Source organism: Ixodes scapularis, unplaced genomic scaffold, assembly GCF_016920785.2.
Source record: "Ixodes scapularis isolate PalLabHiFi unplaced genomic scaffold, ASM1692078v2 PGA_scaffold0__279_contigs__length_252992795, whole genome shotgun sequence".
In the NCBI taxonomy this organism is placed as follows: Eukaryota; Metazoa; Arthropoda; class Arachnida; order Ixodida; family Ixodidae; genus Ixodes; species Ixodes scapularis.
The window spans coordinates 126519383-126538304 of record NW_024609835.1 but is presented as its reverse complement, the minus strand read 5'-3'; the positions used below and the strand labels follow the sequence as shown (position 1 = coordinate 126538304).

Here is an 18922-nt window from a genome sequence, read left to right as displayed (position 1 = left end):
CTCGGACGAGTAATGTTCTAATGGAGCTCCTTGAGCATAAAAAAGCCGGCATGCTTTGTGGTGTCACACAACGTCTCTTCGCGATGTGAGATCACAGTGTTGCACCGCATCATTTTGTAGCATGGTGTGGTATTAAGGGGTAATATACTTTGAATGGTTTTAAAGAATGTCTTTGTGCAGTATGATTGTGTGCAGTCTGTGCGTAGCACCCCGGGTGACGCTGCAGCTCATTTGCGGGGCACGTCAGAATCGGGAATTTATTTCTATCTGGTCTGGCATTATTTTAAAGCAGCGTGGCAGTCGCCTTTGGACACGTGCATCCGCCTTTTCTAGGACCGTTACCGAAATTAAAGGGCGTTGACACCGACCTGCAGGCGTCACGTTCCAAGGAACCCGCACCGAAGACGGCGGCCACACCGCCCAGCCGCAGTCGCAGCGGCCGCACCATCAAGCGGAAGAAGTTCAGCTCTGAGAGCGACGAGGACGAAGGCAGCTGGTCGGTCGAGGCGTCTGCTCCCGAGGGCGGGGACAAGGAAGCCAGCGACCAGGAGGCGCCCGGCCGCGGCACCGAGAGGTCCCGCGCGTCTGCCGCCAAGGACAAGAAGGACAAGTCGTCTCAAGAGGCGAAGGACTCTGCCGAGAGCCAGGAAGGTGAGTGGTGTGGCACGTTAATCCTTGGTACTCGAGACCTGAACCGACGTTTTTATAGTCGCCGACAAGGTGAGAACGGCAGGCCATAGCTTCAGTTGTCCCGCCTCCAGCTGACACTACCCATAGTCATTGCCACCTTCAGAAAAAAAAGCAAGTTTTGCATATTGCATGAAGTACCGTATCCGCACAAATATATGGCGACCACGAATATAACGTGAAAGGAAAAAAATTTTTACTATTATTAGTGGAAATGTAAAGTTACTGCACTCGAGGGTATAGCAGAAGTGACAAGAGAACTAAAGTCTGGGAAATATTGGCGTATGGTTTGACTGCACTCGTGTTCGCAACTTCGAAGATATGCTTGTCTGGTAGTTTCTTTTTCTTCGACGTGAGCTCCTTGTCCGCGAGCCGTTCCTCTCGAACTGCTGCGCACTGTGTCGAGTCGGTTGGTATACGAAGTGCATGAAGCAGAAGCACCACCGCACAAACCCCAGAACAATCGAGCAAAAAACTGAGAAATGCACAATCAGAACAAAGACTGCTAGACTGGATGCAGGTCGTTCTTGCGCTTTCCCCTTTACTACGGTCCCTCTGCATAAACACCTCGCATTTCATGACTGTGTAAACACAGCCAGCCGTCTTGGCTTGGCTTGAACTGCCCGGTGTCCCGCACATTCCTGTGGCTGGGCACTCCTGTGTGGCTGGCGCACCTGCCCCGTGTTTTTGCGGATTGTGCATTCTACAAACATGAAAATGACAGATAAATCTTTAAACATTCTTTATTTCTTCTTTTACGTAATGCAAGACCACCAACTTTCCTCCCCACACCCCCGTTTCTTTTTGCACCCATCTCCCGCATTCACTCGGAGGAATGGCTTTCTCCCGACTCACGCGCTTCTGGCCAAGCTCGCTTTTGAATATAACTCGAGGTGATTTTTAGAGTAATGTAATTTTGAGGAAAAAAAAAAATTTGCTTTATATTAGTGCAAATACAGTATGTTACAAGATTTGGCTGTCGAAGGAAGAAGTGATGCTTTTTGCATTTGAAATGGGTACGTCTTGATCAGACATAATCTAAAACTGCACCTACATGTATCTTAATTCTCTACATAAATGGGGAAAATAATAATGCTCTGCACTAAAAGCCAAATTTTTTCTTTTACTGCGGTTCTTGAGGTAAATGCCAGTAGAGAATATTTAATACTGGCAAATACCTCCTCTTCCTCCATGGAATGTCATCACTGTCAAAGTGTGGAACTTCCCAATTTTTAAGTCTTCCAAAACCTTTCAGGGCAGTGGAATTCGTAGCACAATCACTTCAAACCCTGGTTGCGCACAAACAACGGCACTGGCCGCCGAACAAAAAACGAAAGGGCCTCGCGGCGTTGACGTCTACCAACTACCGCCAGTAATTCTTTACCTGCGGATCTCTGTCAGTTTCTGGTGAAACCTCTTTTACAGAAGGTCGCCCCCCAAGCCCGCAGAAGGAAAAAGCGCCAACCAAGGAGCTCGAGAAGCCCGCAGCACCAGAGTCGCCCGCCGAGGAGGAACCGGAGGCACCGGCTCCGCTGCAGGAAGCCCCTCCCGCAAAGCCGCCCAAGAAGTCCAGCCGACGCAGGGACAAGCACGCCAGTGCTGACCCACCGGCGGCTTCCGCCAAGGAGAATGCTGGTAGGTTGGCCGCTTGACGAGGCAGCGCATCTTCCGCTCAGCGTTTCTTCTATCGATCCGGTGACCAAACGTTGTGGGTTCCACATGTTTTAAGTACGGTCTGCATTTCACCTCGGGAAGTTAAGGGGCGGTGGTTGCCATCGTCGCTCGTCATTCTCCAATCATAGAGACTGCAATTGCCTCTCCGAAGGAAAAATTAATTGTCAGGATTGGTATGCGCTCACCCTCCTGCGGTGCTTTGTCTGTTTTTGAGTCGAGGCCTGGTCTCACTAAGCTAGCTCTACTCCTGTTGCGCTGTTATGTCGGAAATGTTTGGAGCAAGAAAGCAACTCAAGGTTGTCCAGTTGTTACTTTGCGTTTCTGGTTTTTCGTACTCCATGTGGCGTGCTCTCATTTGCAATTCTCTAATTGTTTTTTGTCCGCAGGCGTTGTAAGTGCCCATCTGGCAAGAGCGTTGCAACGCCTGTTTGTCACATCTATAGAAAGGGCCCTCCTATAGGTGTAAAAAAATACATTCTTGTCAGTCTACATGTTTCACTGGCAGCATGTTCTTTTCTTCTCATGTCTGTTAGAGTTGGCCAACTGTCAGCATAGTGAGACCAGGCTATGGTAAGGCAAACTCCTAAGGCCCGCTTCAGACGGGGCAATTTCGCCCAGCAACTTGACGCAGCAACCGAATTGCTAAGACTCGACATCATCATTAAATTTTATTTTTCTTGCGCTATTTAGACACACAGTTACATGGTAAAATCATGTTCTTATATCTTTAAATTGCATCGAGAACACAAACTCATCTATCTAAAACATTTTTTTTTTTTTTTAATTTTTCAAAAAATGATTTATTTTAAATTAGGACCAAGTCTTTAGTTATCATCATCACCACCACAGGGGTGTCACATGAAAATATTGTATTCCTGATTGGCTGCTGCCGCATAAAATATCTCCAAGTTGTTCGAGTTGCTAGTCCGTTACGAGCCGGACCTTATCTCAGCAATTTCTGTCGATCTAAGGAAAGCTAAAGAACAACCCGCCAGCAACCCTGTAATTGCTGGAAAAGTTGCCCCGTCTGAAGTGGGCCTAAGTCCTACTGTCTATACCAGCAGCCTGCTACGGTCCAGGAAAGGGCCGGCTCGGCAAGGGCTATGTGAGCCATTGTGTTTTTGCTGATGTTTCAAGAGAAACTTGTGTTGCTGGAGAGCTGTAGCAAATAATGATTCCACTTATGAGCCGGTGCCTGCAGTTTGCCCAGTCTTCGAGCAGGCTGTCAAAAACATTATTTCCAGTTTCAGCACATGTTTTTGCATCTACGTAGTTCTATCGTGCAGCATTTCATGAGCACATGCTCTTGAGGCTTTTGAAGCCCCACTGAAAAAGACAATTCTTAATGTCTAGTGGTTTGGCCAGAATGTCTTCCGTATCACCGAACCCTTCTTTGTTTCAATGTCTTTTTTTTTTTGTTATTAACCCTTCGAGGGTTGCTGTTGTACATGTATGGCGGCAATTACCTATTTGAAAGGTCCTTCCTAAATATGAAAATGTGTGCACCCCGGGAGGTACAAACGTGGTATTCGCACTGTGTTTCTCCTTGCTGGGGCTACTTATTGTTTCAAAATTCGACGCTGCGTGGACATGATGCACTCTAGGCGGCTTTGTTACAACTGCATTGTCATGGACATTGATGCAATGTTCTTATGAAGCCCATGTTTCCCATGCCCATCGTGTTTATTGCCTCCATAGGGCGACATCCCATTCAGTTTTGCTGCTGTGAGATGTTTTGTACATTGATCAGGTCATTATCTACTTGTTCACACACAGAGTGCAAACAACGCTTGACTTGAACCATTGATTGCCGAGTTTTGTTTTTCACAGTTGGAAAGCAATGAGAGAAGCTACTAATGTAGTGAAATATGATTATAGGGGGCACCAACCTACCGTGAAATACCGCGGAAGCGCCCACTTGGTTCAAGCGCCCACTATTAACATTTCCCAAACTTGGGAATTCTGCGAATTATGCGTTAAGTGCCCGATTTGACCGGACAAGCGCCCATGTCTACTGTTTTTGCTTGAGTAATAGCCGCACTATTTATGAACAGGGCCTTTGCGTCTACTTTCCCACAGAACACATATACAGCCAATCATTGCGTTGCGCATAAATAACGTAGCGAATAACCAGATGGAGAACACGATTCTCCGTACAAGTGCAATCTTCACAGATGGTTACTTTTCACGGAAACGTTATGTCTGTCCTGTAAACAGCTGGTATCATGCTGTCGAACGCTGTGATTGGCAGTCTACGTGCTCCGCGGAAAAGCAAACCCTCAGATTTTCCTCATAAACAGTGTGGCTATTACTCGAGTAAATACGGTAGATTTACCCAGTGTTTAGTCGAAGGGGTGCCCACTCCCCCGGTATTTTTCGGTAGGTTGTAAAATCCGATGCTTGGCACTGACATGCAAGTGCAAGGTGCATAAAAACCACAATGTTGTGTTTGTGTTAACCATGTTGCTTGATCAATTGTAGAGTCAAAACAATTTAAAGTGCCTGGCTACTTTTCCCACCCCCATCAAATATGCCGATATCATGGCGTGACCGTCATACAAGGACGAATTCCTGGGTTTTAAAAATCATAAAAACAATGTTTTACGATTTTCTTTTCACTTTACTTGTTTTTAGACGACTTGTTAAAAGTTCTCTGTCGTGAAATAAAAAGAGGTTCTGTGTCGTGAAAAGAAGGTCAAGGGTATTCCGAGTTGCAAATCACTTTTTTTATTGTTGGGCCTTAATGGGTGTTCCTTTAAAAACCTAAACATAAACATGCTTGTCAGAAATCAAAGTTTCTTTTATTTAACGAGTTTATGTTTTCCAATGGTTCAGTTCATTGTAAGTTCTCATGCATCGCCGTTGTGTCATTGCCACATTGTTGTCGGTTCGCACTACGAACATACCGTGACCTTTGATGCTGCGGAAACTTTTAAGCAATCTTTATCTCGAAGCAAACTATTCAAGGTGGATTGTGTCCCTTCTTTTCTTTTTTTTTAAGTTGCAGCTTTTAGAGCATACAAAAAACGTGCTTCTCAAGTATTTTTTTAGAATCAGGTTATGGAAGTTTAGACGGTGGGAAGTTGGTGTGCCACGAAATGGCATCTGGTGTATCCACTGTGGATGGGCGACTTGGCCGATGCAGTGCGACCAGTTATCTCTGGGCTCTTAACACTCGTCACGCAGTACTGATTACATCACTGCATGTAGCCCCAACAGAGTTCCCCCCACACTGGGCAGTAGTGGCTCTGTCGCCCACCGCCCCAGCTGACTGCCCACTGCCCCGACTGACCACCCATTGCTTTGACTGACCGCTAGATTATGCCACAGGATGACGATGCGATTTTGCCTGCGCACATGGCTGCGAACCATCATACTCGGAAGGCCTGCACACCGCCACATTGTCGCATCGCCGACTGCCGCCACACAGAAAATAAACAGACGCCACGGATGCTCACTGCGCAGCAGTTCTTTCCGCAGGCAGTGAGTGGCAGAAAGCAAAAAGCTGAGAGGACGTCTCTTTCACTGCTCAATGCTTGCTCGCAACTTGGCTTGCTTTATCTGTGCCTCTTCGCTCGCCTTTCCTTTCCCTCTTTTTTTTTTTCCAGGGCATTTTGGCTTTTGCTTTATTACCATGGCGTGGCGCCACTCACAGGGCCGCAAAGTTTGAGAGCCTATGCAAAGTGCGTTCTGTCGGCAAGCCAGATCGTGCCCCATTGCAAACTACCCCCCGCTGCCGCCGCTCGCATGGTGGTTATGTCCACCACTAAAAAATTCCTCGGGAGAACCCTGAGCCACAATGATGTTCATTCAGATTGAAATGAGCAGCGATTTAACCCAAGAATTGTTCTTGGGTTCTGCAATGCAGTTCCGAGCTGCAATGATTGCTTTTTGAAACCTCATAGTCACGATTACAAATTGGATGGCCTTTTGTGCAAGTGCCTTCTTTCGAGTCGAGAAGCTTAATCCTTTGACGGTCATTGCCGTTGTGGCAACATTAACACGTAAACATGAAGCCGCACACATTGCGGGAGGTGTTGCTATTTGTTATGTCTTAAATGAACTATAAACATTATGTTCGTGGGGTATGTCATTTTCCTGGTGCTCTATATAGTTTCAAAATCGGACGCTGTGCACATGTGACATGCGCGAGGTGGCTGCTTTGCATGTCGGCTGCTCTGGCGGTAGTGACAATTGGAGCGCCGGTTCTTTCGATCCATACTTTTAATGCTTCTCGGATTGAATTCGCAGAATCAGAGCTTACCATCCGATGATTAAGCTCCGTAAAGCACCTTTAATTTGGAATCAAACTGCTGGAATGTCGGTGGTAGCGGATGCGCCAAAATGAAGCCGAATAGAAGAAAGGTGACGTTTTGCCTCCAATCGTTCCATTTGATGCTTCTAAGCCTGAGCAGTTTGCAAGCACTGTACGTACTTCGTCAGATAATTAAGAAAAAAAATCTGCAAATTTATTTATTTATTTGTTATACATACTCTTCCTTTAAAAACAAAACTAAACAACTAATTTTTTTTTTTTTTTTAAAGTTTGATTGTTGAAGGGTTAATAGATGCAGTTGGGTTAGGTACCCTTTCGTGTAACCAAGGTGCAACGTGGCTGTACCGACTTTTTTAGAACATTTTGTCATAGGTTGGGGCAACATTTAATTTACTGTGTGTCATACATCATTGGTCATGTGGAATATTTAGCAGTGTAGTAAAACTGAAATACTATGAGGAGCTGTTGTTTTCCTATCATTCTTTTACTATTGAAGACAGGTAAATTTACCTTGGAACATGTTGCAGCAATTAGCTAAGGAGCAAGTATATGGTGTGTAGTATTAGCTTTGTGTTGTTTCTGTAGCGGATGTTGATTTGTCTTGGTTTTCAGTTATAATACATTAATCCGAGGTATTGTAATCAATGCAATATACATTCAAAGGTTTAAAACTTCAAACGGACTTTAAGCAATGTGTTATTTTCCTAATTATTAGCTTACTGACTGATAGAGACTGCTACCATAAAATACTGGTCAAGCACCCACTCAAAATTGGGAGATAATGGTGGAAAATTGGGAGATGGGCGCTTGCCAGGTCCGAGAGCGAAGCTGTAGAAGGAGTGCACGTTCGGGTGGGCTCTTGCTTAATCCAACCACTAAACTCAGAATGGCCGTCGCTTGCCGAGCTGGTCAAGCGTGCCATTGTATAAAAACGGAATGTCGGCATTGTTTTCACCAAAGAAAAAGTGCCCTTTTGCATCAGCAGCAACAACGATTGGGCGTTCGACAAAGTGACTTGAACGTTCCTAGGTTAAACCACTTTCACGATTTCACTGTCCGAAAACAGGCCACAGACCACGGCATGTTTATTGACATCAGTGTATCCGACGGACGAAATATCTGTTGGGTATTGACCCCAGTTTTGTTGACCGTATGCACTGCACGGTTACACTGTTGATCGCTTCTGCAATTTCCAACTTGCTGCTGTAACTTACTCACGCAGGCTGCCATGCCTGATTTGGCTCGGCTCCTCTTGGCCACTTAATTGACTCGGCAGCTGCGGAAAAAAGTCAATATTGACGACCATTTTGGGGTTGCGTTCATTATGCAAGGAAATGCGGTAATTAGTTTATTGCCATCTAGTCTTTATCACTGAAGCCTTCAAATTACTTTTCTGAGTTGGAACAAAAGAGTAACTCCTCTATCACTATCAGTTTTACCTCCTTTCGACTCTGCACCACTCGTCGTCCTTCTGCTCCGTCACTTCGCCGGTGCTGTCCGCCGGTCGCGGAGCTAACAGCCGCCCATGGCGACTGGGCGCTTGATGTGCCTTTCGGTTGTTTTCAGACTCGCTTAAAATAGGGGAGTGGGCATTTGATATGTCCTCAGATGATTTTTTAAATGTTTCAAAAGTAAAGGGTGGGTGCTTATTGCGACATGGGTGCATACTCAGTATTTTACGGTAGGTTGTTAGTTCTGTTCATTGTGTCCAACTTTTTTGTTCATAAAGAATTTTTTTTTTTTTTTTACTTTTGTAGCAAATGAGTTCAATGTTTGTACTGTGTTAGGTCTGTTTGCTGGCTAGATTTTTTTTTTTTTTTTTTTTATTTTAATGGACAGTGCAAGAGATGTCAGTCAACAATCCTGGTAATATGAAATGTAAATTTTAACATGAACTTCTGCTGGCATGTAAAGCTTAGGGAACTGTTCCAGTGTGGAAAGAAAGATTTGGACAAATAGTTTATGCACTGTTTAGATAAGGTAATACATACTTATTGTTTCAGTTTAGTAGGCTTTACTTTTAAAATCCTACGTGGTCTTTGTGCTTTTTCGGGAGCTTCCTTTGGCTCTGAAAGTTACTTATTAATCTTCATTTCTTTGTTGCACTTTTTTCAACAAAATATTCTGATGATTGAGAAACAAGTGTAAGAAAATCGTCACTTCCGTTTTGACTCGTGCAATAACAAACAAAACCTTCTTTATTTTCTGCCCAAAGGGGTGAAATGTCACATGTTTTAGTTTCTAACATGTCGGACTGCTGGTTTCCGCAGGCTCCCGCGAGCGCCAACTACAAATTTGCTTTGCACCGTAATTATCGCTCTAAAAAAATATTTGTTCATGTTAAATTTATTTTATGATGTTTTTTTCATGCAATAGCATTCTTTAGCTACCCATTCCCTCCCCCCGGCCCGGATTTCTTGGACTTTTTAGCATCCTAATGCACAGTAGACCATTTCCGCTCACATTCTCAGATTCCTTCACATTCGCGCCCTCTTCGAAGGACCTAACGACCTTGACGTAGTCCTTTCACCACCCTTGAGATCGCCATAGACGTCGTCCTTGAGAACTTCCTAGAGGTCATCTTTGATGTTGTCCTTGAGGGTCTCCTAGACCAGTGGTCTCAAACTCATTGGAATGCGGGGACCAGATAGCCCACACCGGAAAGGTCGAGGGCCAACGTAAGACAAGACGGGGGGGGGGGGGACTTTGTGCTCTATGCTTTTCGTAAACTCAGTTTTGCGAGCCACATCTTTAGATTTTATTAGTTTATATGACTTTTTACGACATTGCCCTGATGTGATAACAATAATTAAAATGACACCGCCCCACCAACGTGCTGGCATTTTTAATAGAAGATTTAATTTTTAATAGAAGAGAGCAAGTACACTGTTGTTCCCGTTGCTCAATGCACACAGGAATTAATCAAGCTCAACATGTCTCTAAATTACAATCGGTTAATCTGGCAGTTATTGCTTTCCTGGAGATTTTTATTACAATACTGACACACGATTGTCTTTTAATGGTGATATTTTTTTGAAGGTGAGAATCCCGTGCTCATAGCTAGAAGAACAGTGCTACTTTTGAGCGACAATGAATTGACGAGATGAGATCACTAAGGTGCATGCCAATTCTAGTACTTGAGGCATGGGAACCGGGACTCGTAGCCAGTTGGCCGGCGTGCCACGTCGCAGCGAGTCGCGGGCTGCGTGTTTGAGACCCCTGTCCTAGACAGATGCTATCGCAATTCATAGGAAACCAACAGTAGTGATTTCTGCAGCAACTTTTTTCCATCCAAGATGTTTAAAAAATAGTTTTTCCTTTGCAAATGTTTTTTAACATATTTTTGCACCCTCTATATTTTGCTAGTGCAAGCCTTTTTAATCTAGATATTTTGGTGAGGTGGCCAAACCACTAGCATTCTAATTTGTGAAAGCAAATTGTCACGACTGTGTCCATTATGAAATTGAGATGTCTTTACCTGAAAGCCAACCAACATTTTTTGTTTTGTTTATTGAAACATGCCTTTATCACCATGTGTAGTTCTTTTTTTTTTTTTTTGGGATGCTTTTTGTTATTGCAGAGGTTTTGGTTGCACATTTTTAACACCTATTAAACTGTCACGCACATTTGCCATTTAACAGCACCTTTCAAGGTTTGTTGGAACCGTGGTTTGAACGACACTGCCACTGACTTCTGTGTCTCCTTAGTAGCAAAGGGGCATTTGGTTTGTATTAAGTGTTCCCTTGGGATGCATATTGTGTTGGTTAGCACATTTTATTTAGTTCTGCGGGTTAATCCCCATCATTAGAACTGTAACCAAAAGCAAGCAGTTGGCTCAAGCAGTGTGCAGAGCCTTCATTCAGTGAAATAAAACATTGATTGCGAAGAGAAAAAAAAGAAGGTCTGAAGCAGCCTATTGATTTTGTAAGCCTGTTTCTGTCTTGTTTTGTCTGTTGTTGCTAGTCTGTTGCATTAATTACTTAGTAAGTATCAGATCATCTAGGTTTATATCTTCGCTTATCACAGACATGGATGAAACTGTATACACCGTATACAGTTTCAATAAAGGGCACCTGGTGCAGATAGCACATGCTTTAATGATTTGCCAGATTTGATCAATACACTTGATTGTTACTTGTTTATATGTGCTTGTTCCAATGTGGAGGTACAGGGTGGTTACAACGAAGACAGGATAAATGACTACTACTAATTGTTGAAGTGAAATTTACCTGTTGTGTTATTATGTACAGAAGAAGCATTGCACAAAATTGTGTTGTTTTTTCTGTGCATGACAGATAAGGGTTTTGTTTCATTTGAGGACAAGCAAGGGCTTTGCAGAATCGCCATGCTACAGGATCAACTAAAAGTTTGCGTATAACGATGCTTCTGTCTGTTTTGTGTACATGCTTTTTGGTGTGGACAACAAAGCGAATGTGGGCAAGTGCTTGTTAGTAGGACTGAGGGAGTTTGAGAATGAATTACATTACTGACCGGGTTCTTTGCTGGCAGCTTCTCGGCCAGTAGTGTAATCCAGCACCAACGTTTTGCTAGTGCCAAATGCAATGGTTGTTTCTGCCCTTTACTGAAACCATAATTGAGTAACACTGCTGGTATTCTCTAACTCTCTTCAGACCAAAGTAATGAAAATGCTGTACCTGCCAAGCCCGTACCACCCCCCAAACCCGAAACTTCAGCAAAGGTTCCAGACAAGTAAGTACATCTTGTTTCTTTTTTTTTTGCGGGGGAAACTTTTACAATTTTGATAGCTCTCCCCTTGACTTCTTGCAATGAAGCAGTTTAGGTTGTACCTTTTCAACAAAAATGAACATACACATTTGAAGCATAGTAATGCTCCAACGGATAGCTCAGATTAGCTAAAATAGCACTTCGTAAAATGCTGCACCTCATAACGGGCCGTGGAGATCAATTTGGGAGTTTGGGGGACGCCTGGGGGTTGGGGAAGGCGTGAGGGGACTCTGGTGAATACCTAGAAACCCTGTTTGAGAATTGATGCTCTGTTGCAAGAGATGGCCGGTGAGTTGTCTTTCTTTGGGTAGGAAGTGATTGCTGCGCCAAGGGCCTAACCCTGATACATCCTGCTACATTTTGCCGAAATATGGGTCACCTGCACCTAGCCTGCGCCAAAGGACCAGTTTCGGTCGCCTTTCAAAACAGAAACTAAATTGACTACCGTGAGCTAGATGGCGCAAGCGGCCGCCCGACACAAAGTACCTTGCATCAATCGTCCATCTGGTCTTGCATGGTTTTTCCCGCCGTTTCTCGTTTCACACTCGTTGTCTCGTGGGTGTCGTCTTGCATCTTTTTTAAAAAAATTTTTGTATAGATAGATGCACGCGTGTATGGACACTGCGACACTAGCGTGCCGGGTACCAGCCATGCCGTCGTGATGTGAAATGAAACCACGTTTTTGCGTGACGGGAGTTACTTTGCGAGCTGAAACACTCGCTCCTGAAAGCAACGGCCGTGGGAAAACCATACTTGGTCCCTGCCTACCAGTCATCGTGGTTGCATGACGTCGGGTGTTGCCATCCCCATGTCTCTGCAGATATGGCGCTTTCTAAACTGACACATAAGGACTGCCGCAAGGTCTCCAACACTCCTGTTCTTGTTTAAATCATACGTTACTACAAAAAGTCTTCTTTAACTAAAAGACTGCTTTGTCGAAGTATTGATTACCTAGGTTTCTCTCGGTGGGCTTTCTTTTGAGAGGGACCCTGGTACATGAAAAGTTTGCTACGAAGGAAAGTTGGGGAAGAGAAGTGAGCTAAAGCAAAAAAGGCAATGTCTGCACGCTGAACCCGTACAACGCGCTTGTTTGTCTCGAGTTCAGTCGTTGCACAAAGCGCTCCAAGAACTTTTTGACCCTGACTTGCAATGTCTTGCATTGATAGGCTCAGGTTCTTTTTTTGTGTGTGTTTAGCTTGTACGTTGCCTGCCGGCGTGGCAAGCACGTGCCGCTGGACTGTTATATTTTGCATACAATTTTTGGAACCAGTTGGCGGCGGAGCGGAGTGGCATGGTTTTGATCGAACAGCCGTCTCCGCTCGCACGACGAAGTGCGTGCTACTGCAAGCTGCCGAAGTTGCCCTCAAGTGCATGCAAACATGATTGCATGACAGACGCACCAACCGGGACGCTTGCAATCCATTGCTTTACGTTTGCTTACTTTTGACGAAAATCTGGCGCGTCGGGAACCTGTAAAACGGTGGCAAGCAGTTTTTTTGGAATTGCTCAGCAACGCCTACAGCACTGTACACTTGTGGGATGCCTCAATGTCTCTTTGGAGACATAGAAAAAGGACATTCATTACTTGTTGAAGGCAAAGCGAGGCTTGCAGCAGCCTTGCAGAAAGTTCCGAAAAGCTAAAGGAAAAGAACCCGCTAGTCATACTGCACCTTTTTCTTGTGTACAGTTTCGCATTGCACTGGAGTAGTTACATGTTTCATCAGTCGGAGACTGCTTCAACTTATTTTATTAAATAACTAGTCAATTTTATGCTTTGATATTTACTAATAAGTTGATCATATTCAAATAAATTTAATATGTGCAGTTTGGTTCTTATTTATTTATAGTGGGTACATATATATGTATCATTTAACTGAAGCACTGCAAAATGTGTCATCTCATTGGCATTTCGGTTAACATGTTGAAAGACTCCCAGGTGGTCTAACTTGACCATAATTTCTTTTTTTTTTTATTGTGGCGGGCAAAGTGCCTTTTATTTGTCCAGCCCTTAAAATATATATTTTTATTTTTCTAAGAATATCTGCTCCAAAAGCCACTTTTTGCTGTTCTGAAACACTGTCTTGGCCACTCAAAAAGTCACGTTTACTGCTACAAAACACTGTTTTGGTTGCTCCAAAAGCCACTTTAGCTGCTCCAAAACACCGTTTCAACTGCTCCGAAAGGTGTTCCAAAACGGCTTAGGCCAATCACATCACTGGACTTGGGAAAATGCTGCTCAGTAGTTCCCTTGAGCTTACTGTGACTCGTAATATTTTGCTCTGGTGTAATGTTTGTAAATTGAGAACAATAGAATGGGCAATATATACAAGTGTATATTGCCTACTCTGTATAACACTGGATGTTGTGAATCATTTCTATTGCAAAGCTAAATTCCTGCTAATTCTACCGGGAAGTGGCATTTTGGCAGACTTCCAAACTATGCATCCTGCAACCAGACCATCGTTTTCCATGTTCCTGTGCATTTTATGCTTCTGGTTTAATTATTATGGATGTGGAAAATCAGCTGTGGAAACAAAGATATGAAATCTTTATTATGATTGATATCAGTGGCACTTTCTGGTATTTAATTATTGCATTGGTTATAGTAGAGATGTTTCACTGCGTTGTCTCGGACCTTCTATGGGCACCTAAGGCAGGGACTCAAACTGAAATATACAATGTTTCGGTTACGGTTACCGCTTCCTGTTGATAACAGTTTCGTTTCGGTTTTTACGGTTTTAATTTTTACGGTTTCGGTTACCGGTTACACGTTCCTCAAAACCGGTTTATTTCGGTTTTTCGAATAATTTGTCTAATTGAAATGTTAGAGAGCCGTTTTATAATAAACAGTTTAAAGTAGTCCGAGATATCTAACAATCTGAAATTCAAGTAATATAGTAACGTCTTAATACTTCTAATCGGTCAAAAGTTGCACACGTTTCTAGCTCCAACGCTTGTTCACTACACCTACTTACGTTATATAGTTTGATGCCACGAGCATTCATGTTACTTCCGCTACCCGGGAATCATCGCACTCTATATAATAAAAATGAAAATAAACATCCCTACTTTGTTGTGTGGCAGCGTTTGTAAACAACCCCAAGAAAGTTCCCCCTGGGTGGTGGAAGAACCATTTGCACCTCCTCGTTGCTATAGTTTATTCAGGGTTCATGCGGGTTCTTGAAATCCTTGAAAACCCTTGAATTTGAAAGTAGCGTTTTCAAGGCCTTGAAAGTCCTGGATTTTTTACAGATCCTTGAAAGTCCTTGATTTTCGAGTTTGACGACGACATGTAGCAGATGTTTATGAACGCCTGGCCAGACTGGAATCGGTTTCGGTTCCGAAGGGCATAGCCAGATCCACATCCAATCCACTCCTTTGTGTTATTTCCGGTACGAGATCAGAAGTTGCCGGCGTAGCTCGAACGTAAACTGGTGTGTAATGTGTGCGGAACTACAAGTGAGAAATAATGCCAGGGAAATGCAAGTTCCAACGCTCGTGGCTGAGCAACGACAGTTATAGGCGCTGGCTTGCACCGGACCCACCGAATCCAAATCGGGCTAAATGCAAGCCTTGCTCAGAAACGTTCGACATCGCTGCTATGAGAGAGTCGGCACTGAAAAGTCACATGAAAAGCGCCAAACACAACGCGAATGTGAAGGCGGCAGTGAGTAACCCGATCAAGAACTTCTTGGTGCCCTCTGTAAGTGAATCGTCTGTGAACCCAACGTCCGTGGATCCAATGCAATCACAGTCGTTGGACTTGGACGGTGTGTGCAAGAAGCATGAGCTAGTGACTGATGCAGAGATTCTGTGGACACTAAAAGTAACTGCATTGCACTATTTCTACAAGTCCTGTTCACAGACAAGTGACTTGTTCAGAAGAATGTTTCCCGACAGCGAAGTCGCTTGAGCCTTCTGTGGAGAGCAGAAGTCTTCGTATGTCGCGTGCCATGGTCTCGGACTTTTTTTCTTATCTTCAATCGGCAGGTCACTGTTTAAAATAAGCAAGATATTTCCTACATCTTGCAGCGAATTGTATGTGATGCTGTAAACAAGGCAGGTGGCATCTTGCATGTTTGAATCACGAAGGAACGCAGGACTCCGTTGCTTCTGCTCGGCACCATTACCATGCTTTTTTTGGAAGCCGAGAAGTGGGACCTTGAAGGTGCAAGGCAGGTGAAAAGGTGCTACACTGACGAAGAAGTCGAAAGATTGAGAAAGAAGAAGAAACTGGAAGTATCTGTTGCTGAATTGATGTCTTAAGCAGACAATTAGGCAGAGAAGGCAGAAGCCACGAGTGACCTCCCATGGATCATGAAATCCAACAGCCTCAGGAAGACTGCAAGAAGCAAGGCACAGGGAATTCTGAACATTGACCTCGAAGTTCAGAAAAAGCAATGTAAACTACCATGAACATTGGACGAGTGCTTGTTTAATGTATATTTTTTGTTTAACATGTGGGACACAGCAATGTGTGTTGTTAATGTGCTTCTTTGAATCTAGCATACAAAAAGGAAAGCCCCTTAATATCTTGTCTCGAGCAATGAATATTACATTTTTAACGCATTTAGAATTATGTTTTGTCTAAGTAAGGCTCTGAACATGGTCCTTGAAAATATCCTTACTGGGCCTTGAAAGCCCTTGAAAACCCTCGAATTTTTGTCTTTGAGGACAGCATGAACCCTGTTATTTCAACCTAATACATGCAGACGAGTCTTCGTCCACATTGAAGGAAGGAGCAGAACTATAGCTATCCTCTAGTGAAATACTGCTAAGTGGAATAGAGTAACAAAATTGAGAGATAGGCTAGTGTGTGAAAGTCAAACAGTGTAAATGCAATAGACCAAGCAAGGAAGACTAAGGAAAGGAACGAACAGCACAGTAACAACACAGAAAGCTGTAAAAATAAGTTTTGTGTTGTTCTTTCCTTTCACAAGTCTTCGTTGTTGAGCCATGTTACACTTACGTCATGTTTGCTATTTCCAAGCAATTGCCAATGGTTATCGAAGCGCACGTCTCTCGCTGGTCGATTTTGTGACGCTAGAAAAATTGTGCATTTATATATAAGAAAAAGTGAAAGAGGTGTGGACGCAAAAAATTAAAAATAAAGTGCGGACATACTTAAGATATATATTCGAAAATATGCAGAAGAGTACTAAACAGTACTTTATTGAATGAATCAATGTTTTACGAAACCGCCGAAAGCCAAAATAAACAGCGGAGCTAGAATTTGAACTCTGGGCCTCCCAATGTCCGGTCGGGTGTGCTTATATTATATTATATTGTTTTGTATTATATCATATTATATTACATATGATATAATACACGGGCCCCGTGGCCCGTATATTATATTATACGGGCCACGGGGCTACTTGGCATTTTACACTTCTCTTTATGGCTCTGGATTTTTTCTTCGTCGTCCGCCTGTTTAACACAGTTTCAGACCAAATGCCTCTTTCACCCTATTGACTTCCCTTTCTTCTGCGTGTTTGGTCAACTTTGCCGCACTGCCCACCACTCCGCCTCCGCTACCCGACAGTGCATAAGCAGATGCCTCCGGAGTCGGTTTTTGGGTACTTGTAGGGGTCTGTGTGCAGAATCATAGCCCCTCTGCTGAGGCCAATCCGCTGGGAAGGATTCACCGTGTTCTGGTGCGCGTGCATTGGCGTGAAAGGGACTCTTCTACACACCGACAACACAGCTTTGGCTTTAGCGCTGCACCCCGGCCATGAACGAGCTTTGCCTTGGGCTATTGCCAGTGCCGTCTTTCTTTTTTTTTTTTTTTTCTTAATGAAGATATGTCAATAAAATGGGTACCGTCGGCCATGGCCCCGTCAATCTGCCATTGCGTGCTTGACACGTGATGGCGAGCCGGCGCGCCATCGAGTCCTCGCGCTCTCTGCGTGAGGCATCTTTTTTTCCTTTTGCTGAGGGCAGCGGAAGGATCGAGAAAAGGTCCGAAGGGTTTCCCGAGGTTTTTTAATCAATGTGAATAAATAAATAAATGAAGAAAACTGGCAATGGCAATAGCCCAAGGCAAAGCTCGCCGATGGCCGCGGCACTGCGCGAAAGCCAAAGCTCTGTTCTCCGTGTGCAGAAGAGTCCCTTTCTCAGTGATACATGCGCACCACAACATGGCAAGTCTTTCCCCGAGGTATATGGGCCTTGGCAGAGGGGCGATGATTGCCTGTGCACAGTCCCTAACATCTACACCGTAACCGACTCCGGAGGCATCTGCCCATGCGTTGCTGTCTAGCGGGGGGAAGGGGAGTGGTTGGCAGTGCGGCAAAGTCGGTCAAACACACAGGAGAAAGGGAAGCCAGTTGAGTGAAAGAGGAATTTGGTCTGAAACGTTGTCAAACAGGGGACGAAGGAGAAAAAAACTGAGACCCATAAGGAGAAAAGTAAAATGCCAAGTAGCCCGCCGCTCCCTGGAGCACCCTGGAGCACCTTGAGGGGAAGCAGGCGCTCCAGCGAGTGCCCGTGGCAGAACGCCAGTGTCAAACCTCTGGCGTTTTTTTTTTCTTTCTGTGTTGTTTCAAAATTGTCACTCGCAATGTGTTTCAGACTAAATGAATACCGGGTTTTCTTTTCCGCCAGCTCTGCATGATGGTCAGTTTACCTCTTTTCTTTATACTTGCTACGGCATGTCAGGAACATCGGTGGTTTTGATAGAAGCGAGTTGGATGGACATCTGGGAAGTCTAACTTATTAGTTAATACCCTGAAGGTGACACGTACTGAATACATGTAGCGATGTAGGAGTGTGGCAGATTTAGAAATAGACTCTTTTTATTATAAGCTCGACCACTGATTCCAACTAAGTATTCTTAATTCTAAAGTTAGATTGAACTGAAATGTATTACCAGATGCACCACTCGCTGACAGTAACTCTGACAAATGGCCGAGAATTTTTCGGTTAAAACCGGTTACCGGTAAATAATTTTGCGGTTATAGTTACGGCTATGGTTTTTATAAATTTCAAATAACGGTTTCGTTTTGTTTACGGTTACTGAAAAAATTTCGTTCCTGAACGGTTTCGGTTACGGTTACGGTTTGAGTTCCTGACCTAAGGTGTCTGCGATCGTGGATCAGGGTGGTTGTGAAAGAAGATGCCTGTTGCTCTCTAAACTTGTTGAAGGGGAGTTTACAGTGCTTGGGGGCAAAGTTGTAATGAATACAAGAAATAAAAATAAAATTTACAGCTATGTAAAACAATTGCATAAGGATGGTACGGGTGTTCAAGCCCAACTAACTGCTTTACATGGTTACAAAAAACTTTCAGCTTTTCCACTCTCGTGAAGAAGGAAGATTAGCGGAGCTGTACTCGATACACTGCCGCAACGCACACGCGCCCGTTTCCCACATCTTCTTGTTCGACACTCTGCCGATCGTGGATACGTCTTCGGCAACCCAGAGTCGGTCGCACACGGCGCTCGTGACACCAAACGGGTTATCCATGAACTCCCTCCGGAAAGTCGCCGTCGCGCCCGGGAACTGTTTAGCCGGCGAGGAGTACAGTCGTTGCCGGGTCTTG

The 18922-nt window shown here is 44.1% G+C and overlaps 1 protein-coding gene across 4 annotated transcripts in view; it reads left to right on the top strand.

Moving 5' to 3' along the window:
- LOC8035647 (hepatoma-derived growth factor-related protein 2) overlaps window positions 1-18922 on the top strand; it is a 72884-nt gene that overhangs the window by 11908 nt on the left and 42054 nt on the right. For all 4 annotated transcript variants that reach the window (XM_029981267.3, XM_029981268.3, XM_029981270.3 and 1 more), the window contains exons 7-9: window positions 375-651; window positions 2113-2322; window positions 11269-11347. In XM_029981267.3, the coding sequence (XP_029837127.2) occupies window positions 375-651; window positions 2113-2322; window positions 11269-11347 (566 nt within the window). The remainder of the gene's footprint in view (window positions 1-374; window positions 652-2112; window positions 2323-11268; window positions 11348-18922) is intronic.